The sequence below is a fragment of the Carcharhinus amblyrhynchos genome, chromosome 33, assembly GCF_965287045.1.
Source record: "Carcharhinus amblyrhynchos chromosome 33, sCarAmb.v2.hapA, whole genome shotgun sequence".
In the NCBI taxonomy this organism is placed as follows: Eukaryota; Metazoa; Chordata; class Chondrichthyes; order Carcharhiniformes; family Carcharhinidae; genus Carcharhinus; species Carcharhinus amblyrhynchos.
In genome coordinates this window covers 4,707,684-4,730,884 of record NC_137356.1, presented here as the reverse complement: position 1 = coordinate 4,730,884, position 23,201 = coordinate 4,707,684, and the positions used below count along the sequence as shown (strand labels likewise).

General features: G+C 47.6%; 1 protein-coding gene across 1 annotated transcript in view; it reads right to left on the bottom strand.

Moving 5' to 3' along the window:
• The window catches only part of vav1 (vav guanine nucleotide exchange factor 1), a 122,054-nt gene that overhangs the window by 3,914 nt on the left and 94,939 nt on the right, over positions 1-23,201 (bottom strand). The window contains 12 exon segments of the mRNA XM_080216505.1: positions 1,133-1,220; positions 2,783-2,899; positions 3,126-3,157; positions 5,702-5,767; positions 7,991-8,127; positions 9,381-9,423; positions 10,497-10,522; positions 12,114-12,205; positions 15,502-15,603; positions 16,869-16,978; positions 18,758-18,890; positions 21,396-21,481. Coding sequence (XP_080072631.1) covers positions 1,133-1,220; positions 2,783-2,899; positions 3,126-3,157; positions 5,702-5,767; positions 7,991-8,127; positions 9,381-9,423; positions 10,497-10,522; positions 12,114-12,205; positions 15,502-15,603; positions 16,869-16,978; positions 18,758-18,890; positions 21,396-21,481 — 1,032 coding nt within the window.

Genomic DNA, 23,201 nt, shown 5'->3' with positions numbered 1-23,201 from the left:
ACACATCTTTGGAGTGTGGGAGGAAACCGGAGCACCCACACAGACATGGGGAGGATGTGCAAACTCCACACAGACAATGACCCAAGGCTGGAATCGAACCCGGGTCCCTGGCACTGCAAGGCAGCGGTGCCAACCACTGGGCCACCGTGCCGCAAGAGTTCTGTGGCTACCACATCAAAAGTAGGGAGATACCCTCGTGGAAAGAAAGCTTCTGATAGAGGCATCCACATACCCCCCCCCACCCCCCACCTCCCCCCCCCCCCCCCGGCCTCCCCCATGCCTTCCACCCAAAATCTAGACCTAATCATTATCGGGCTTCCATCATTTCCTGGAAATCCTGCCCCCAGCCTAGAAGTTGAGGCTGGGCAGGAAGTGGGCCTGAGGTGGTCAATTTGAGAGCCTCAGTTGGGGCAAGGGCCATCCTAGGCATATCCAGCCCAACATAAAATCGTAGCGAGGTCGGGGTGGCGGGAATGCAGCAGGAAGCCTGTCCGTGCAGTCCCCCTCCCCACCTTGAAACCCGCCATTGAGCGGGGGGGTGGGGGTGGGGGGGGGGGGGGGTGTGTGGGGGCATGGGATCCAAACCCTTGGACCAGAATGGCAGTGATCTCTTTCAGTCACGAGGTGGAGATGCCGGCATTGGACTGGGGTGGGCACAGTAAGAAGTCTCGCAACAACAGAGTTGGAATCCATCAGGTTTATTTGGTATCACGAGCTTTTGGAGTGTTGTCCCTTCATCAGGTGAGTGATGGAAGCTCGTGATTCCAGATAAACCTGCTAGACTTTAACCCTGGTGTTGTGAGGCTTCTTAATCTTATAATAATGTCAGGGGTAAGTTTTTCACTCAGAGGGTGGTGAGTGAGTGGAATCGGCTGCCGTCGGTGGTGGTAGAGGCGAACTCGCTGGGGTCTTTTAAGAAACTTCTGGATGAGTACATGGGATTTAATGGGATTGGGAGTTACAGATAGGCCTGGTAGGTAGGGATAGGATTGGCACAACTTGTGGGCCGAAGGGCCTGTTTGTGTTGTAGTGTTCTATGTTCTATGTAGTGTGTGGGAGACTTCTCCACGGCTGGTTGAGGTGTGTGAGTTTGTTCTGATCACGGTGCTGGCTTTGGGTTGTTTTTACTCACCAGTAATGATTTGAACGCTCTCTTCTCTGTCACACGGAATAAACCATCCGCAGTTGTCACCTTGATGTGCTTCACTTCAGCATTGAACCTGCAACAAGACACCAGAAACTATCAACACGGCATCTAAAAATCTCTGATTAAATAATGCTTTGCAAATCAAAGAATCATAGAATCCCAACAGTGCGGAAGAAAGTCAGTCGACCCATCGAGCCTACACCACAATCCCACCTAGGCTCTACCTCCGTAACCCTATATATTTACCCTACTAATCCCCCAACACCAAGGGGCAATTTAGCATGGCCAATCCCCCTAATGTACACATCTTTGGACACTAAGGAGCAATTTAGCATGGCCAATCCACCCTAACCTGCACATCGTTGGACATTAAAGGGCAATTTAGCATGGCCAATCCCCCTAATGTACACATCTTTGGACTGTGGGAGGAAACCCGAGCAAACGTGGGGGAGAATGTGCAAACTCCGCACAGACAGTAACTGGAATTGAACCCAGGTCCCTTGTGCTGTGAGGAATTCTTAATTCCAGATATTTTTATTGAATTCAAATTCCACCACCTGCCGTGCCGGGATTCGAACCTGGGTCCCTAGAACGTTAGCTGGGTTAATAGTCTAGCGATAATACTACTAGGTCATCGCCTCTCCATTATTGAATGATGGATCCAGCTTGACAAGTTCAATGGCCCCCTGTTCCGAATGAGGAATTCCTTCTGCAGTTAGAATAAGCCAGTTAGACCTCTGGAGATGGCTTTGATGTTTAAATGGATATTTAATAAATTGTTTTCTATGTCAATGATCCGCTTGTCCCGGATGTCAATATATCCGCACTGCCCTCAATCTCATCTCTCTCTCTCTGTCTCTCAAACATCTGTACAGACAGAAGCTGCACAGCTGAATTCTGTCATAATCCCAGGAACCTTTTCCCAAATCGTGGAATCCCGACAGTGCAGAAGGAGGCCATTCAGCCCATCGAGTCTGCACTAACTACAATCCAACCCGGGCCCCATCCCCGTAACCCCACATGTTTACCCCGCTAACCCCCCCCGACACTAGGGTCAATTTTGCACGGCCAATCAACCTAACCCACACATCTTTGGACTGTGGGAGGAGCACCCGGAGGAAACCCACGCAGACACAAGGAGAACGTGCAGTCTCCACACAGACAGTGTGAGGCGCTGTGAGGTAGCTGTGCTCACCACCGTGCATTCGCAAATTGACTACGTCACACTGAGTTTTAGTTCCACGGATTCGAACCCGGGTCCCCTGAGCATTATCCTGGGTCTCTACAGCGCATTGACAAAGACACTACACCTGTCATAGAATCCCGACAGTGCAGAAGGAGACCATTCGGCCCATCGAGCCCACACCGACTACAAGCCCAGGTCTTACCCCCTTAACCCCACATATTTACCCTGCCAATTTCTCTGACACTAAGGGGCAATTTACCATGGCCAATCCCCCTAACCTACACATCTTTGGACGCTAAGGGGCAATTTAGCATGGCCAATCCCCCTAACCTACACATCACACGCAATGAAGACGTGAAGCTTGCTTCCCTCGACACTGAAAGATTCTTGCCCGCACTGTCTCCAGTGAATTGGAATAAAAGTTATATTTGTACTGTGCCCCCCATTACTTGATGCTGATGGCATATTCTCCAGCGTCCTTCACCCTTTGCCGCACTAGGTAGGTGCCATCCGACCGAGTGCTGAGAAGTGACTCGGCCTGGCTGCGTTCCATCAGCCCAGCGTACCTGCAAGAGACAAGACTCAGGGTCACTTTGACGAAAGCTTCCGCCCCACCCCCACCCCCACCCCGCGTGAGAATGGGAGCTGCTGGAATTCATCTGGAAATCCCAACCCCTCCTCCCCACTCCCTCCATTGCAATTCACCCCAGAACAATCGACAAAAGCTTCCTCACTGAGGGAAGAACAACACACTGACAGTGCGAGTGTTTAGGAGCAGAATATCGTGCTTACCAGGAGTAGGTAGAGTAATCTGTTTGAAGTACCTAACAGATCAAAACACAGAAAATTAGATTAAAATATTTGACATTTTACTTGTGTAATGACTTCTATGGCACTCGTTTTCCAATTTTTTGATTTGGTTTATTATTGTCACATGTATTGGGAGACAGTGAAAAGTATCGCTACACAGACAAAGCATACCATTCATAGAGTAATGAGGTGGAGATGCCAGCGTTGGACTGGGGTGAGCGCACGGTGATTCCAATTAAACCTGTTGGACTTTAACCTGGTGTTGCGAGACTTCTTACCCTACATTCATTACATAAGGGAAACGGTTAGGAGAGGACGCAGAATGTAGGGTGGAATGTTCCTGTCCAGTCTACCACAGGAATCGTAGCAGGCATAACACGGACTATGCAAAGGTCTGTTATCTTGTGTGGGAATTTCCGGGCTTGGGAAGCAAATGAGGTCCAAAAATCCAACCCCCAACCAACCCCACCCATCTCTGCCCAGTAGTGTTATAGTCATAGCTAGGGTGTAGAGAAAGAGCATCTTAGTGCGAGGTGGTAGGTCCATTCAAAAGTCTGATGGCAGCAGGGAAGAAGCTGTTCTCGGGTCGGTTGGTGCGTGACCTCAGACTTTTGCATCTTATTCCCAACGGAAGAAGATGGAAGAGAGAATGTCCGGGATGCGTAGGGTCTTTACTTATGCTGGCTGCTTTTTCAAGTGGGAAGTGTTGACAGTCAATGGATGGGAGGCTGGTTTGTGTGATGGACTGGGCTACATTCACAGACCCCTTGTAGCTTCTTGTGGTTTTGGACAGTGAAGCTAAGTTACAAATAGAAAAATGGAGACATTCTTCAAGGGAGACAGGATTAGGAGCAGGAGTAGGCTATTTGACCCATCAAGACTGCTCACCACTTTGTAAGACCACAGGTGATCTGGTTGTGGACCTCAGCTTGACTTTCCTCTCTGTTCCCCATGACCTATCAAACACTTGTCTGACCCTACCTTGAGTAACTTCAATGGCCCAACCTCCTCTGCTTGCTCGGGAAGAGAATTCCGCACACCATTTAAACTTTGGAATATTGTGTACAGTATTGGGTTCCTTATTTAAGGAAAAATGTAAGTGTGTTATAAGTCATTCGGAGAAGGTTTGATACACTAATAGAAACATAGAAACTAGAAGTAGGCCATTCGGCCCTTCGAGCCTGCTCCACCATTCATTATGATCGTGGCTGATCATCGAATTCAATATCCTGATCCCCCACTTCCTCCCATATCACTTGATCCCTTTAGCCCCAGGAACGATATCTAATTCTTTCCTGAAATCACACAACATTTTGGCCTTAACTACTTTCTGTGGGGGTGAATTCCACACATTCACCACCCTCTGGGTGAAGAACTTCCTCCTCACCTCAGTTCTAAAATATTTACTCCTTATCCTCAAACTATAACCCCTAGTTCTGCACTCCCCCACCATTGGGAACATTCTTTCTGAATCCACCCTGTCTAACCCTGTTAGAATTCCCTACCAGTTACCAGGAATGGGTGGGTTGGCTTATGAGGGAAGGTTGGAGAGGTTAGGTTTGTAATCAGTGGAGTTTAGTAGAGTAAGAGGCAATTTGATCGAAACCTTCAAGATCCTGCGTGGGTGTTGACAGGATGGATGTGGAGAGGATGCTTTCTCTTGGGAGAGAACCTAGAACTGAGGGGGGGTGGGGTCACTGTTTAAAAATAAGGGGTAGTTCACTTAAGATGGAGATGAGAGAAATGTTTTCTCTCAGAAGGGGGTAAGTCTCTGAATCTCCCTCGAAAAGCAGTGAGAGCAATGTGGAAACTAAACCATAATTCCAGCGATGGCCAAATATTTAATTCAATTGGTTCTGCAAGAGTAAGGATGCTTACTTCAGATAAAGCCCCATGGAGGTTGCTGGGATTTGTGAAACTATCGTTAAAAACAGTTAAAAAACTGCAGATGCTGAGGTGGAAATAAGTTACAACAAAAGCAGGTAAGTCTGTCAGCAAATATGGAAACAAACGAGCTTGCATTTTCAGCATAAGCGACTAATCTAAACCTTGTGTCAGTTTCATAAACACAAGCCCATCCTTGGCCACCGAATGAAAATAAGACCCTTTCAATAATAAAATTCCAAAAAGCAAGATACGGTGAACTATAACTGCTACATTGTCTATATGAATTGGGAGAATACCTTGCATTGCATTGCGCTGAGTGTGTGTTCTCCTTGCCAGCAAGTCATTAAAGCTTGGAAGTTTGAGTACTCACAGTGCCTAGTGTTGTTTGTACCCAGATATTCAGCAGCAGAGCCTTTGAATGTTTTTAAGGCAGAGCGAAATAGATTCTTGATTAACCAGGGGGTGAAAGGTTATTGAGGAGGGGGTTGGCAGGAAATGTGGGATTGAGCTTATGATCAGATCAGCCATGTTTTTGTCATAAGTAGGACCTGATGCACATGTAAGTTATAGAATTTCAGCATCCTGGTCTTTCCATCTTTGTGACCTCCCCAGTCAAATGCTGCATGTAAGGAATAAGGATCTGGGTTACACATTGAGTTGGTTTTACTTACACATACAAAGGGTTTTACTTTAGAGCAAGGGAACCAGCCAATCTCATTGGTGGATGTATTCCTTCCCTAAAACCATCAAAAGAAAAATAATTGTTAGATTCCTTTGGCTTCAGTGTAAACCCAGCACCATGTGATAGTTGGCTGTTACCCTGGGTAACGATAAAGCTGGAACCCTCTTTCTGGAAATATCAACCTTACCAAATCTGCAACTCCCAGGCTGCTGGTTTATAAGGCACTTGGAACCTAGTGTTCAATTCTGGTCGCCACTCTACCAGAAGGATGTGGAGGCTTTGGAGAGGGTACAGAAAAGATTTACCAGGATGTTGCCCTGGTATGGAGGGCATTAGCTATGAGGAGAGGTTGGAGAAACTTGGTTTGTTCTCAATGGAGTGACGGAGGTTGAGGGGCGACCTGATAGAAGTCTACAAGATTATGAGAGACATGGACAGAGTGGATAGTCAGAAGCTTTTTACCCAGGGTGGAAGAGTCAATTACTAGGGGGGGCACAGGTTTAAGGTGCGAGGGGTAAGGTTTAACAAGGCAGATTTTTTACATTGAGTAGTGGGTGCCTGGAACTCGTTGCCACAGGAAATAGTGGAAGCTGATACGGTAATGACTTTTAATACATGAATAGGATGGGAATAGAGGGATATGATCCCCAGAAGGGTAGGGAGTTTTAGTTCAGTCGGGCAGCATGGTTGGTGCAGGCTTGGAGGGCCGAAGGGCCTGTTCCTGTGCTGTCATTTTCTTTCTTCTATTCCAAATAATCTGTGTGAATTTTCTATGTTAGGCCCAGATTTCTCCATTGAGAGTTACACCACATATTTTGTTGTTCATTCATGGGATGTGGGCAGCACAGTGGGACAGTGGTTAGCACTGCTGCCTCACAGTGCCAGGGACCCCGGTTCGATTCCCAGCTTGGGTCACTACCTGTGCGGAATCCGCATGTTCTCCCCATGTCTGTGTGGGTTGCCTCCCGGTGCTCCGGTTTCCTCCCACAGAGAGGAAGACATGCTGGGTTAGGGTGCTAAATCTCTCTCAGTGTACCTGAACAGGCACCGGAGTGTGGCGACTAGGGGATTTTCACAGTCACTTCATTGCAGTGTTAACGTAAGCCTACTTGTGACATGAATAAAATAAGCACCTAAACGTGTGGCCCAGTGATAGAGCCCCTACACTAGGCCGGAAGCCGTGGGACGTGCTGGCCATGGAAGGAGTGTTGATTATACAGTGGAACAGCTGATGACCAGCTGAGGAATCCTTCTACCACTTTCCCCAAGAGATAATCTATGTGGGTGTGTGAAAACTCACTAAAAAAACCCCCACAAAAATCCATTTAGCATGTGCGGTAATCACCTCGACACAGACAGGGACCCAAACCGGGAATTGAACCCGGGCCCCTGGGGCCATGAGGCAGTGGCGCCAACCAATGTGTAGTTAATGGCTCAGAATGAGGCCATTTAGCCCATCGGGTCTGCACTGTTTTCATCAGCAGCAGTGCAGTGTGAGCAGGAGCAGAAACCCGGGCTAGTCTTCCCAATCTCTGCACCGGTGAGACCCCTACCCCTGTCCTGAATGAGATAGACTGCTTCAGATAGAGGCCAGAGCCTGAGTGCCAGACCCTCCTGGCCAGTGCGACTCCGTGGCTAACCGCGTATACTCATCCTGAACTGAGTTCAGAGGCAGTGAAGTGATGAATGGCCTCCCATCATGAACAATGATGCCACCACACTCTGGTGCCCTGTTCGGGTAACACTGAGAGAGAATTTAGCACGGCCAGTGCACCCTAACCAGCACCTCTTTCAGACTGTGGGAGGAAACCGGAGCACCCGGAGGAAACCCACGCAGACACGGGGAGAATGTGCAGACTCTGGACAGACAGTGACCCACGCCGGGAATTGAACCCGGGTCCCTGGCGCTGAGAGGCAGCAGTGCCAACCCACTGTGCCGCCGTGCCACCTGTAACCTCTCTGACCAACCTTTCAGTCATCCGCCCGTATCTTAATCTCACGTACCTTGATCTTTGCTTTATAAAACACTTGTCAAATGGTGTTTTGGAACATTAAAGGCAAACATTTAAGTACCAACCCCGCACAGACAGTGACCCAAGCGGGGAATCGAACCCGGCTCCCTGGCGCAGAGAGGCCTCAGTGCTAACCACCGTGCCACCGTGCCTCCTTGATGTGGCATTGAGGGATGTACAATCGCTACAGGATGGCCATGGTGAGCACAAAGAGAATGGTTTGCCACTGCCAGGGTGAGATTGTGGCTAGTTCAGCCTGGGCTTACCTCCCACCACTGCTGTTCCACCTCTGCCTTGGTGAGTTCAATTATATCCCCCAGACATAACTTCAAAGCAGGTCCGAAGGCCACGGGGGGAGGAGGCATCCTATAATATTCTTGGCACACTTCCGTTTTGGGCAAACCTAAAGAGGAGGAGAGAGGGAGAGACCCAAAAAGGGAGAGGAGATGAAGACACAGTGTATTGTAATGCCCCATATAGCTATAAATCATAGAATCCCTACAGTGTAGAAATAGGCCATTTGGCCCATTGAGCCTGTACCCGCCGCAATCCCAGTCAGGCCCTATCCCCTGTAATCCCACATATTTACCCTGCTAATCCTTCTAACCTACACATCCCGGGACACTAAGGGGCAATTTAGCATGGCACGGTGGCACAGTGGTTAGCACTGCTGCCTCACAGCTCCAGGGACCCGGGTTCGATTCCCGGCCTGGCTGACTGTCTGTGTGGAGTCTGCACGTTCTCCCCGTGTGAGTTTCTTTGGGGCGCTCCGGTTTCTTCCCACAGTCGGAAAGATGTGCGGGTTGGGTGGATTGGACGTGCTAAATTGTCCCTTAGCGTCAGGGGGATTAGCAGGGTAAATGCAACGGGGTTACGGGGACGGGGCCTGGGTGGGATCGGTGTCGGTGTAGGCTTGATGGGCTGAATGGCCTCCTCCTGCACTGTAGGGATTCTCCGATTCTACCTTTGGAGTGTGGGAGGAAACCGGAGCACCCGGAGGAAACCCACACAGACATGGGGAGAATGTGCAGACTCCACACAGACAGTGACCCAAGCCAGGAATCGAACCCAGGTCCCTGTGAGGCCGTGATGCGGGGATGCCATCATTGGACTGGAGTAAACACAGTAAGAGGTCTCACAACACCAGGTTAAAGTCCAACGGGTTTATTTGGTAGCACAAGCCACTCGCTTTCGGAGCGCTGCTCCTTCATCAGATGAGGCAGTAGTGCTAACCGCTGTGCCGCCTGTAATTAAATCATTTTTCTTGTTGATCTTCTTGTAGGTTTTACTTTTTTTAGATAAACTTTTATTTTGTTTAAAATCATCACCAAACACCTGGGACATCCTTCACAGGCCTCCACAAATTTCCTCACATTATTCCAGATAGTGAAATCCAGTTCCATCGGCATTGCAAGTTTCCTTTCTTTGCCTTTAAAAGCTCCTGGCATTTAACCTCAGCTCTGTTCTGGACACCTGAGCTAGTTTATCACCATTTGGATAACGGCTCAGCCAATTTCCTTCAAATATGCCAGTAATTTAGATCTAATTTCACTGCTGCTGTTCCATCAATCTACAGATTTGATCTCATCAACACAATAACTGCTTCATTCTAACACCTAATGCTTTGAGCCGGCTGTAATGGAACACATTGCTTACCTGTTTTGATTGTGCGGCTTGGTGCGATTCTATTACTTTTGCTCTGTAAAGGAGAGGACAATATTTTGCTTTTGATTTATTAATAAGTGACAAGTTTCTCATTATTTACAGCACTGGGAGGGAGACTTCTTTTAAGGTAATCACACGGTTCATTCCCCAGTTCTTCCCATTTATTGCGCTTCCCAAGGGGACCTCTCCAATCCCCTCTCCCAATCCCCCAGTGACTGTCCCATTCCCTCATTCCTCTCTTCCGCAATCCTCTCCCCGTTCTCCTCCCCATTCCCCAATCCCTTCCCAAATCCCAGCGACTGCCCCAACCCTCTCCCCGTTCTCCTCCCCATTCCCCCAATCCCCTCTCAATTCCCCAGCAACTGCCCCAATCCCTCATTCCCTTCCATCACTCCATTCCCACATTCCTCAACCCAATTTCTAATCCCCTCTTTCCCCTCCCCATTATCATTTCCCGTGCGCTCCCCCATTCCCTTCCCCACCGCCAATCCCCTCCCCTATTCCCCAGTGATGGCTTCAATTCGCAATTCCCCCCCATTTTCCCATTTACCTATTCCCCAATGCCCTCCCAATTCTCCAATCCCCATTTCCCCATTCCCCTCCCAATTTCCAAACCCCAATTTCCCTGTCCTTGTTCCCCGTTTCCCCATTCCCAAATCCCCTCCGAATTCCCCAGTCCCCTCCCCTATTCCCCAGTGACTGCTCCAATCCCTAATCCCTCTTCATTTCCCCATTCCCCACGCCCTCCCAATTCTCCAATCCCCAATTCCCATTCCCCTTTCAATTTCCAAACCCCAATTCCCCCATCCCTGTTCCCCATTTCCCCATTCCCAAATCCCCTCTGAATTCTCCAATCCCATCCCCTATTCCCCAGCGACTCCACCAATTCCCAACCCCCTCCCCATTTTCCCATTTCTCCATTCCTAATCCCCTCCCAATTTCCCAATCCCTGTTCTCCATTCCCCCATTCCCAGGACAGTTATTTGAGCTTTTCAGTAAAAGGACCAGATAATAATATTTAATTTCACCAGATTTTTGAAGGCGTTCTATTATTTATCCTAAAACCCATAATCAAAGCAGCAGAGTGAGTTAGAAATACACAAGTACCTTGGTCAAAGTTGATGATCCACTGTCTGTAAACAAAAACATGAGAAAGATTTAAAACTCGGGGGGCGAGGGTTATCAGGGTTCATCAGCGAGTATCCCACACGAGAGATCATCGCTCTCCTCATGGCTTCTTGAAGCAAGGATATTGACTAAGACACCAGGGAGGGATTTCCCTTTCTCTTCAACCTAGCGCCACAGGACCCATTACATCAAGTTCAGAGGGCCTCCATCTGGGAAGGAGGGAAGGAGGATCTCCAGTCTCCATTCCTGAACCCTCCGCCAGCGGGAATGGAGAATTTGGCCCTCAGTTGAAATTCCATTTGCTGCAGTGGGACATTAAGAGGCAATTTAGAATGGCCAATCCTCCTAACCTGCACATCTTTGGACACTAAGAGGCAATTTAGCATGGCCAATCCACCTAACCGGTACATCTTTGGACACTAAGAGGCAATTTAGCATGGCCAATCCTCCTAACCTGCACATCTTTGGACACTAAGAGGCAATTTAGCATGGCCAATCCTCCTAACCTGCACATCTTTGGACACTAAGAGGCAATTTAGCATGGCCAATCCTCCTAACCTGCACATCTTTGGACACTAAGGGACAATTTAGCATGGCCAATCCACCTAACCTGCACATCTTTGGACTGTGGGAGGAAAGCAGACCACCCGGAGGAAACCCACAAAGATGTGGAGAAATCGTGCAAACCTCCACACCATCACCCGAGGCTGGAATTGAACCCAGATCCCTGGCACTGTGGGGCAGCAGTGCTAACCACTGTGTCACTGTGTTGCCCCATTTTACATCCAACAAGATACTTGAAAAGTTTAGCGTGACTAAGTTGGCTAAGCCTTTAGACTCTAATGAGATGATCTGAATGGGAGTATGCCAGTGTGGGAAACATGGGGTGGCAGTGCCAAGTCTCCAAGATCAAGCTGGAGACTCCAGGAATCAAAGATCTATTCCTCGGACACCATTGTGCACAATTGTGGGGAGAAATTACCAAAGTACTAAAAATAATTGGTTGTTTTGTCATCATCTGTTCGAAGCATTTCTCTTTTCAAGATATAAAAACATGGAAACATGTTTAGGCTGGCAATAAAGTATCTTCTAATCAGGTGAGGAGTCCTTTTGTGAAGTCCTAGTGGTATTATCACTGGACTATTAATCCAGAAATTCAACTAATGTTCTGGGGATCCGGGTTCGAATCCCGCCACAGCAGATGGTGGAATTTGAATTCAATGAAAAATATCTGGAATTAAGAATCTACTGATGACCATGAAACCATTGTCTGAAAAAGCCATCCGGTTCACTAATGTCCTTTAGGGAAGGAAATCTGCCGTCCTTACCCGGTCTGGCCTACATGTGACTCCAGAGCCACAGCAATGTGGTTGACTCTTAACTGCTCTCCAAGGGCAATTAAGGATGGTCAATAAGTGCTGGCCCAGCCCATGTTCCATGAATGATTTTTTAAAAAATTGGCGTAGGAAGCTGTGCATCGCAAGGACAGATGTGTTAGCTGACTAGTGGCTGGAACACTGGGGGCAAGTCACGTGATGAAACCTCCTGGAGTACATTTCAGCACAGTTGGCAACCCTAACCCAGGCTGAATCTTACCTTGCCTCCCGCAAGGAGTTACTCTTCCCAAACATTCCTTGTGAGCCGCAGACTTGCATTTGCTACAACGATAGCCCTGGAAGAAAGTGCCCCTGTTGAGTGACGGGGAAAGAAAGATATAAGTGAGTTTTGACCTGGATTATGTTAAACAGTGAAACCATAGAAAGGTTCAGGTGGAGAGAGAGGCCATTCAGCCCATTGACCAAAGGTGGGCAAAAAGAAATTAGCCACTCCTTTCAATCCCATTTCCCAACATCTGATCCATAGCCTTGTTGGTTCCAGCTCTTCAAATATCATCATAGAATCCCTACAGTGCAGAAAGAGGCCATTCAGCCCATTGAATCTGCACTGACAACAATCCCACCCAGACCCCTATACCTGTCACCCCACATATTTACCCTGCTAATCCCCCTGACACTATATAGCAATTTAGCATGGCCTATCCACCTGACCTGTATATCCTTGGACTGTGGGAGGAAACCCACGCAGAGACAAGGAGAATTTTTGGACACTAAGGGGCAATTTAGACACGGGGAGAACATGCAAACTCCACACAGACAGTGGCCCAAGCCGAGAATCGAACCTGGGCCCCTGGTGCTGTGAAGCAACAGTGCTAACCACCATGCCGCCCACTACAGATACAGATCCAGGTACATTTTCAATAAGTCGTGTGTTTCAGCTTCAATCACCAACTCAGGCAGTGAATTCCACACCCTCCGGGCGAAACCAGCTTTCCTCATCTCCCCTCTAACCCTCCTTAAATCTGTCCTCGGGTAATCGATCCCTCAGCCAGGGGGAACCAGGTCTCTCCCACGTACCCCCAGCTAGGTCCCTCATGGTGTTGTAGACCTCAATTAGGTCACCCCGTCTGCGCCAAGGAGAACAACCCCAATCTATCAAATCCCTCCACAAGGCTGCAAATTTTCAAGCCCTGACAACCACCATTCTTGTAAACCTCCCCTGCACTCTCCCCAGAGCAATGATGTCCTTCCTGTCATGTGGTGACCCAGAACCGTACACAAAATTCCAGCTGTGGCCTCACCAGCATTTTACACGTTCATTTGTCGTATAACCCGGGTCCCTGGCACCATGAGGCAGCAGAGCTACACATTGTGCCAGCTTTCCGGATGTATCGCAGCTCGGCATGGCTCCTGCTCTGTCCAAGACTGCAATAAACTACAACGTGGTCATGAGCGAAGGCCAGTCCATGACACAACCCAGCCTCCCATCCATTGACTTCCCGCTGCCTCGGCAAAGCAGCCAGCATAATTAAGGACCCCACGCACCCCGGACGTTCTCTCTCCCACCTCCTTCCATCGGGAAATGTATCTCATGCCACGGGTGGGAAGCTAGGTTGGAAGGAGCAGAGGGATTTGCTGGTGGGGTGAGGTGGAGTGAGGTGGGAGGAGGCTTGGTCATGCATCAGACTGCGCGAAATCCTGTTTCTGTGGAAGAAACACTGGGTCGCGCTGCAATACTCAGACTTACTGCAGGTGGCGGTACTGAGCAATGAGTCGCACCGCTCTCACGGAGCGCCACCTGCAGGAAATAGCGGAGTGATTCAAGCCCACAATTAATTTTCTTTTCCCCCTCTCCGACCGAGATATAAACATTTTCGCATATGAATATTTGTGGATTTACCACGAGCCTCAGACTCAAAAACAGTTTGGCTTTCTTAAAAAGAAAATACGCACCTACTATAGGGTTTTTTTTTTGCAAAACAGGGGGCAGCATGGTGGCACAGTGGTGAGCACGGGCTGCCTTACAGCGCCAGGGACCCGGGTTCAATTCCTAGCTTGGGTCACTGTCCGTGTAGTCATTCTCCCCGTGTCTGCGTGGGTATTCTCCGGGTGCTCCGATTTCCTCCCACAGTCCAAAGATGTGTGGGTTAGGTGGATTGGCCATGCTAAATTGCCCCTTAGTGTCCAAAGATGTGAAGGTTAGGTTAATTGGCTAAACTGCCCCTTAGTGTCAGACGGACTAGCTAGGGTAAATAGATGGGGCTGTGGGGATAGGGCCTGGGTTGGATGGTGATCAGTGCAGACTCAACGGACCAAATGGCCTCCTTCTGCACTGCAGAGTTTCTATGATTCATAGAATGGTTATTTCCATTTGCCCCATGTACAAACTGGGCAACCTAATGCCACTTCTGTGGTGCACTCTCAAGTGAACTGCATCCAGGGCACAGCCCAGGGGTCAGAAATTAGAATCGGAAGATTCTAGCTCACGTCCCAGCCTATCAGACTGCTGCTGAGGCTTGCATGGGGAAAATCTGCCTCCCCTGCCACTCTGGGTCACTCCCCAGCTGGAATGTGACACCTTATCACTGAATCTTTGCAGAAGGAGGCCATTTGGCCCATCCAGTCTGAGCTGGCTCTCTAAAAGAGCATTCTACCGTGTCCCAATCCTAGTAAACGTTGCATGCACTTTCCAGGATCATCCTTTCCGGATGTATTGGTATGGGCTTCTGCTCTGACAAGACTGCAAGAGACTACAAAGGGTCATGAATGTAGCCCAATCCACCACACAAATCAGCCTCCCATCCATTGACTCTGTCTACACTCTCCGCTGCCTTGGCAAAGCAGTCAGCATAATTAAGGACCCCATAGACCCCGAATGTTCTCTCTTCCACCTTCTTCTGTCGGGAAAAGGATACGGAAGTCTGAGGTCACGTACTAACCAACTCAAGAACAGCTTCTTCCCTGCTACCGTCAGACTTTGGAATGGATCTGCCATATATATAGAGTTGACCTTTCTCTAGCTAAGACTGTAACACTACATCCCGCACTCTCTTCTTTCCTTCTCCTCTTTGTAATCTATGAACGGTATGCTTTGTCTGTATAGCACACAAGAAACAATACTTTCACTGTATCCCAATACACACGGCAATAATGAATCTAATCATTTTCTTTTTAGATAGCAATCTAGTTCCCTTTTGAATACCTCGATCGAACCTCCACCACCCTCTCAGGAAGTTTGTTCCAGACTCCAACCATCCATTGGGTGAAACTTATTTTCCTCACATCTCTACTCCTTGTACCCATTCTTATGAATCTGTGCCCTCTAGTTCCTGTTGCTCCCTCGAGTAGGAACAGTTTCTCACTCTTTACCCTGTCTGCATCCCTCAGGATCTTGAATACTTCAATGAAACCTCCTTTCAGCCTTCTTTTCTCCAAGGGGAATAGACCCAACCTCTCCAATCCATCCTCATTGCTACAGTTACTTATCCCTGAAATCATCAAAGGTTCAACCAAAGGATATTTGGCTTCCTAACTGCTGAATTTGGTGGAAAATGAAGAGGTTTTTTTGGAATTGGGGGAACTCTGAGAGGGACTATACGTTAGCGCTGCTGTAGAGAGCCCGAATCGACTGGAACCAGGAACTGTACCTAAGTAACATCTGGCAGGCCTTGCACGTGGCATACTCCTCAAACGAATGCATCTGAAAATCATGGCTATTCGAGCTCCCGTTCTCTGGAAAGATATTCGACCTGTAAGACAATTCACAATTAAAGTGAAAAGTTTTTAAAGTTTATTTATTCGTGTCCCCCTTTCTTTAAACCACTAAGTAAGCTAGTCCCAGCTGCCCGTGTTTGGCCCATATCCCTCTATACCCATCTTACCCATGTAAATGTCCAAATGATTTTTAAAAGACAAAATTGTATTCGCCTCAACTAGTACCTCTGGCAGCTCGTTCCAGACCCTCTGTGTGAATAAAATTACCCCTTTGGACCCTTTTTGTATCTCTCCCCTTTCAACTTAAATCTAAAAAGTAAATGTTTATTTGTTAATATCACAATTCGGCTTACATTAACACTGCAATGAAGTTACTGTGAAAATCCCCTAGTCGCCACACTCCAGCGCCTGTTCGGGTACACTGAGGGAGAATTTAGCACGGCCGATGCATCCTAACCAGCACGTCTTTCAGACTGTGGGAGGAAACCACAGCACCCAGAGGAAACCCACACAGACACGGGGAGAATGTGCAGACTCCGCACAGTCAGTGACCCGAGCCAGGAATCGAACCCAGATCCCTGGTGCGGTGAGGCAGCCGTGCTATGGTGAGGTGCCATGAAACCATTGTCAGAAAGACCCAACTGGTTCACTAATGTTCTTTAGGGAAGGAAATCTGCCGTCCTTACCCGGTCTGGCCTAGGTGTGACTCCAAATGTGGATGGTCAGAAGCTTTTTCCAGAGTGGAACAGCTTCAATGACTAGGGGATATAGGTTTAAGGTGTGGGGGGGCAAGGTTTAAAGGAGATGTACAAGGCAAGTTTTTTTACACAAAAAGTGCTGGAACTCGCTGCCGGGGGAGGCAGTGGAAGCAGATACGATGGTGACTTTTAAGGGGCATCTTGACAAATCCATGAATAGGATGGGAATAGAGGGATACGGTCCCCGGAAGGATAAGGGGGTTTTAGTTCAGTTGGTGCAGGCTTGGAGGGCCGAAGGGCCTGTTCCTGTGCTGTAATTTTCTTTATTCTTTGTTCAGACACATGGCAATGTGGTTGACTCTTACAGGCCCTCTGAAGTGACCTAGCCAGTGACACTCACGGATGAATGAACAAAAAAAATTTGAAGAAATATCTACAGCTTCGTCCTCTGTGTGAGATTATTCAGCCCCTCAAACCTATCCCACCATAATGGCCACGTTAACTTTATAGAAGCATAGAAAACAGGAGCAGGAGGAAGCCATTCGCAGGCCATTTGTTAGCTGGCCTCGCTCACAACCCATGCTCCTCAATGTTAAACTTACAAAGCCATTTCAAACTGCTCCAGCCACTTCTTTTTCAGCTCCCTGGTCTTGAAGAAGAGTTCGTACCCGTGTTGTCCATGGCCCTCAATGAGGAGAAACATGTGGCTCCACTAGGAAGGGAGGAGAGAGTTGGACATTAGCAATGTTTGCACTATCACATCAGCAGGTTCTGATGAATTGTTTCAGACTATTAACAGTGTCCTCTGTCCAGAGAGCAGTGAGATTATTGACCAGTTGACTTTCGCGTTGAGGTAGTTGAGGGAAGAATGTTGGCCGGGGTGAAGGGACAACTCCCTCTTCTTCCTCAGGTTGTCCACTCTGCATCAAGCCCCAGGTAATAAGAACAGGGGAGAGAGTTGGCCCTCTAGCCCAACACATCATTCAATGGGATCGTGACTGATTATCTACATCAACTCCGCTGTCCCACACTATCCCCATGTGCCCTGGTGCTCAAACATCCTCTCAATCTTCAACATATCAAATCACCGAGCTCCCACTGAGCTCTGGGTGGGAAACTGAAGAAATGTCTCCGCATCTCAGTCCAAAACGGCTGAGCCCAAATTCTAGACGGTCATAGTCATAGAGTCATCGATTATAGAATCCCTACAGTGGGAGGCCATTCGACCATTGAGTCTGCACTGACTCTCTGACAGAGTATCTTACCCCTGCTATAATCCCGGATCCCCACACACTACCCATGGCTAATCCCCCAAACTGTCTTTGGACACTAAGGGACAATTTAGCATGGCCAATCCACCTAACCTGCACATCTTTGGAGTATGGGAGGAAACCCATACAGACACATGGAGATGTTACCAGCATTGGAAAGTTTGAATTATAAGAAGAGGATGGATAAGCTGGGACTTTTTTCCCTGGAGCATAGGAGGATGAGGGGTGATCTTACGGAGGTTTATAAAATCATGAGGGGCATAGGTAAGGTGAATAGACAAGGTTTATTCCCCAGGGTAGGGGAGTCCAAAACTAGAGGGCAGAGGTTAAAGGTGAGAGGGGAAAGGTTTAAAAGGGACCTGAGGGGCAACTTTTTTACACAGAGGGTGGTGCAGGTATGGAATGAGCTGCCAGAGGGGGTTGGAGAGGCAGGGACAATTACAACATTTTATAAGGACATTTGGACTGGTACGTGAAAGGGAAAGGTTTCACAGAGTCATAGAATCCCTAAAATGCAGAAGGAGGCCATTCGGCCCATTAAGCCTGCACTGACAACAATCCCATTCCAGTAAACCCATGTATTTACCCTACTAATCCCTTTGACACTAAGGGGCAATTTAGCATGGCCTAATTTCGCATCAACCTAACCCATACATCTTTCAGACTGTGGGAGGAAACCGGTGCACCTGGAGGAAACCCACACAGACGTGGCGGAGAATGTGCAAACTCCATACAAACAGTGACCCAAACCGGGCATTGAACCCAGGTCCCTGGAACTGTGAGGCAGCAGTGCTAACCACTGTGCCACCGTGCCGCCCCAGAATAGACCTACCCTGCATTAAGTTGATCTTTTTCTATACCCGAACTGTGATTGTAACACTACATTCTGCACTATCTCCTTTCCTTCTCTATAAATGGTATGCTCTGTGTAACGCACAAGAAACAATACTTTTCACTGTATGCTAATACGTGTCACAATAATAAATCAAAACGAATCAGAAGGATAAGGATAAAACGCAGGCAAATGGGATTAGTTCAGTTCAGTTCAGGAAACCTGGTCGGCATGGACAAATTGGGCCAAAGACTCCATTTCCGTGCTGTATATCTCTATGAGGCTAAGGATAATACTGGTGCTACTCCAGGGTCACGGTGGGAAGGGTGAAAGATCAGCAAACAGGAAAGAGCACAGCTTTCTGAGAATTTACACACCACACTGGTACCTTTTTGGTTTCTCTGCTTCCTAAGGGGTCATCCTTTATCTGGTAATACTGCAAATCGATGACTTCCTTCATCTCGTAGTTCTCCCCTTTGCGTTTGCAGATAATAACAGCTTTATCGAATAAGAACACATATCTGTTTACAGAACAGTACAGCGCCATTAGTAACTGTCGGGCAAAGGAAGTCTCAATGAACAATTCGTATTCACTGATTAAAATTTAACACACAGCTCTCATTTAAAAAAAACTGATTTGGTCAGAATCCAAACGCAAATACCTGATTGGCAACATTTCCTTATTTATTTTTAATTCTTAAAACAGTAATAATGGGATGGCACAATGGCACAGTGGTTAGCACTGCTCCAGTGATCCAGGTTTGATTCCCGGCTTGGGTCACCATCTGTGTGGAGGCTGCACGTTCTCCCCATGTCTGTGTGGGTTTCCACCGGGTGCTCCATTCCCTCCCACAGTCCAAAAGATGTGCAGGTTAGGATGTATTGGCCGTTCAAAATTTCCCCTTAATGTCCTGGGATGTGTAGGTTAGAGGGATTAGTGGGGTAAATGTGTGGGGTTTTGGGGCTAGGATCTGGGTGGGATTGCAGACTCGATGGGCCATATGGTTTCCTTCTGTACCGTAAGGATTATATGTAACATTACCCAAGGCAAAACCACTCTCCCTTTAGTAAAGGTACACTACACAACTTCTCACTCGCTCCCACTCTGCTGTGGAAATTCTAGGATAGTCACAAACAATACTGCTTTCTACAATGTTGTCTCTTCCAGTTTGACTGGATGGTTGATTCAACTTCACTGAACTATTCCCCAAAAGATATTCCCCACTCAACTCAACACCTTTCCTCAAATATCCTATCTCCCTTTCATCTTCAGTTCCATTGTCCTTTGCACCTCTTTAACATTACCTTTCTAAAATATACAGATCTTTATGTTTTTTCTATAGTCTCCCCTCTTGCATCAAATAAAGCCTAACGACCTTCCCTTGTCTTATTTGTGAAACCTTTGCAAGCCTTAAAAGCCTTTTAATTCCCTTTGAAAGTCCCTATCTATCTCCTAATGCAAATTTCAAAAGTCCACCTATATACTTATAAATCCACTTTATCGTAGCTTAATTATGAATGCATGCATTTAGCAACTCTACCTCTTTTATGTCTGAACTCTCCCAGGCAAGTTGTTTCCATTAACCCTTCCCCAGCTTAATTAAATCATTTATGCACACACATACAGATATACACATGCACATACACACACGTGCATGCACATATGCACACTCGCACACACATGCACACAGCTTTTCTTCCAAAATAATGCAATGTTCACCAAAAATGTTATTAAAAATAACATTTGTCTTCAAAGTAGGCCATTTCAGAGGGCAGTTAAGATCTAACAACATTACTTGTGGCCCTGGAATTACACATAGGCCAGACCAGGTAAGGACTGCAGTGATAGTGGAGTCGGACACTTTAGGAACTTTTAAGCGGTTATTGGATAGGTACATGGAGCACACCAGGGTGATAGGGAGTGGGATAGCTCGATCTTGGGTTCGGACATAGTTCGGCACAACAACGAGGGCCCAAGGGCCTGTGCCGTGCTGTACTGTTCTATGTTCTATGACTGCAGATTTCCTTCCCAAAAGGACAAAAGTGAAACAGGTAGATTTTTACAACAATCATTCAACTCAAGAGTCAGATTCCAACCCCCACCCCCACCCCTCCCCACCCCCGTCCACTGCTATATTGAACTGCTTCTTTATAACGTTCAATATTTTGGCCTGCTTTTACTCCACATCTCGCAACAGAATTCTGTCAGCCACAACCTCGAAATAGGCAATTATTTCCCAAAACCTCCAGCCTCTTGGAGCACAATTCCAAATTGAAAAACATTCAATGTTTTGGTCCCAACCGTTTCCTGTGGTAATGAATCCCACAGGCTCAGCACTCTTTGGGTAAAGAAATCCTCCCTGCATCTACCCTGTCCACCCACTGTGCCACCATGGTGCCTGATGTTTTCTGGAGCTTATTCTTGTCAAAATTGAAACATGTCTCTTTGACCATCTGTCCTTGTCTCCGTGAACCAGGTATCGCCACATTCTCCAATGACAGAGTCAACATCAAACTTCTGCACGAGCTTCTTGCCCACTTTGACTTTATCCCTTACCATTCCTACGCTGGTTATCTATTCGATATTAACTCAGATCTCGACTTCACTAGCATCTGACAACACAACATAAACAAGGCCTTACTTCACATCTGCAAACTCTCTCGACAAGCTTTTATTCTTAATTCATTCATGAGATGTGGGTGTCGCTGGCCAGGTCCAACATTCATTGCCTGCCCCTAATTGCCCCTTGAGAAGGTGGTGACGAGCTGCCTTCTTGAACCGCTGCAGTCCATGTGGCATGGGTACACTCATAGCGTAACCACCGGAGGAAACCCACGCAGATACGGGGGGAACGTGCAAATTTCACACAGTCCGTGACCCAAGCCGGGAATCGAACCTGGGTCACTGGCGCTGTGGGGCAGCAGTGCTAACCACTGTGCCACCATGTCACCATGGAACATTCTACGGTTACTGTCTGCAGAAAAGGACATCCACATTCTATGGTTCTATCTGGACGTCCACTTACCTATCCTGTTTGGAGCGTTTGTCGACTGTGGTTAAACGTAGCTCTCCATCGATCTTGGGTCGCCCGTAACTAGCCAACGACTGGTTCTAGGAATTAACAAAGTGGTCAGTACTGGATGAGAGACTGGTGTCTCCTTTGGGCAAAACGTAATTTCTCAAGTGAGGACATTCCTCTTTGCTTTGATTTATTATTGTCACGTGTATTAATATACAGTGAAAATAGTGCACTATACAGACAAAGCATACTGTTCACAGAGAAGGAAAGGAGAGGGTGCAGAATGTAGTGTTACAGTCATAGCTAGGGTATAGAGAAAGATCAACTTAATGTGAGGTAGTTGGTCTAACAGCAGCAGGGAAGAAGCTGTTCTTGAGTCGGTTGGTACGTGACCTCAGACTTTTCTATCTTTTTCCCAACGGAAGAAGGTGGAAGAGAGAATGTCCGGGGTGCGTGGGGTCCTTGATTATGCTGGCTGCTTTGCCGAAGCTACACTCTGACCTACTGTCCTTGCAGGAGGCTGGTGTGTGATAGACTGTTCCTTGAGATAAAGATGGCTGATCCCATCTGCATCGTGAGCCTCCGGTGAGAGGTTGATGCTGGACAATATTGACAATGGTCACTGGTTTTCTTTATCCATTTGTGGGACATGGGCATCGCTGGCTGGGCCAGCATTTATTACCCATTTATTGCCCTTGGAGGGCAGTTGAGAGTCAACCACATTGCTGTGGCTCTGGAGCCACATGTAGGCCAGACCAGGGTAGGGACGGCAGATTTCCTTTCCTAAAGGGACCAGATTTTTTTTTCCCGCTGGGGGCAATGGTTTTATGGTCATCAGTAGATTCTTAATTCCAGATTTTCTTTTATTGAATTCAAGTTCCACCATCTGCCGTGGCGGGATTCGAACCTGGGTCCCCAGAACATTAGCTGAGTTTCTGGATTGATAATAAAGAACAAAGAACAACACAGCACGGGAAACAGGCCCTTCGGCCCAACGAGCCCGCGCCGCCATTTTAACATTATGAGCCCCGCCTCCATCCATGACCCTTGTCTACGCTTAAGGCAATCCACATTGAGGGAAGACTAATTAGGGACAATTTATTACCTCCAATCAGCCTAATAGCACATCTTTGGGGTGTGGGAGGAAACCGGAGCGCCCGGAGAAAACCCACGCAAGCACGGGGAGAATGTGCAAACTCCCGCAGACACCGGCCCAAATCCATGTGTCTGCACAGCAAACAGTGATAGTCACTGAGCTGTTGTGATGGACCAGATGCTGGTCTAATCTAATCTAACCTTAATCTAATCTTAGATTAATATAATCTAACGATAATACCACGAGGCCTTCACCTGGGGAACATAGATTTAAAGTAAAAGGGGGAAGGTTTATCACAGATTATCATAAAGTCCTTACTGTGCAGAAGGAGGCCATTCGGCCCATTGAGTCCGCACTGACCACAATCCCACTCAGGCCCTATCCCCATAACCCCATGCATCCACCCCATCTAGTCCCCCTCACACTGAGGGGCAATTTAGCATGGCCAATCCACCTAACCCACATCAAAGAAGCCATATAGAATTATCAAGCACAGTAACAGGCCATTCGGCCTACCATGCTCTGCTAGCTCTTTGAAAGGGCTATTCAATTTGTTCCACTACCTCCTGCTTTCCCCTGTTTAATACCACAGGTTGATTATATAGATATCCTTCTATCCCGGGGTTGATCCATCTCTATAGGAATGTATCTCATGTAACCTGCTCTGCCACATCCTTTGAGACAAGTGTCTTTGCTGGAAGTGTATGTGTTGAGAT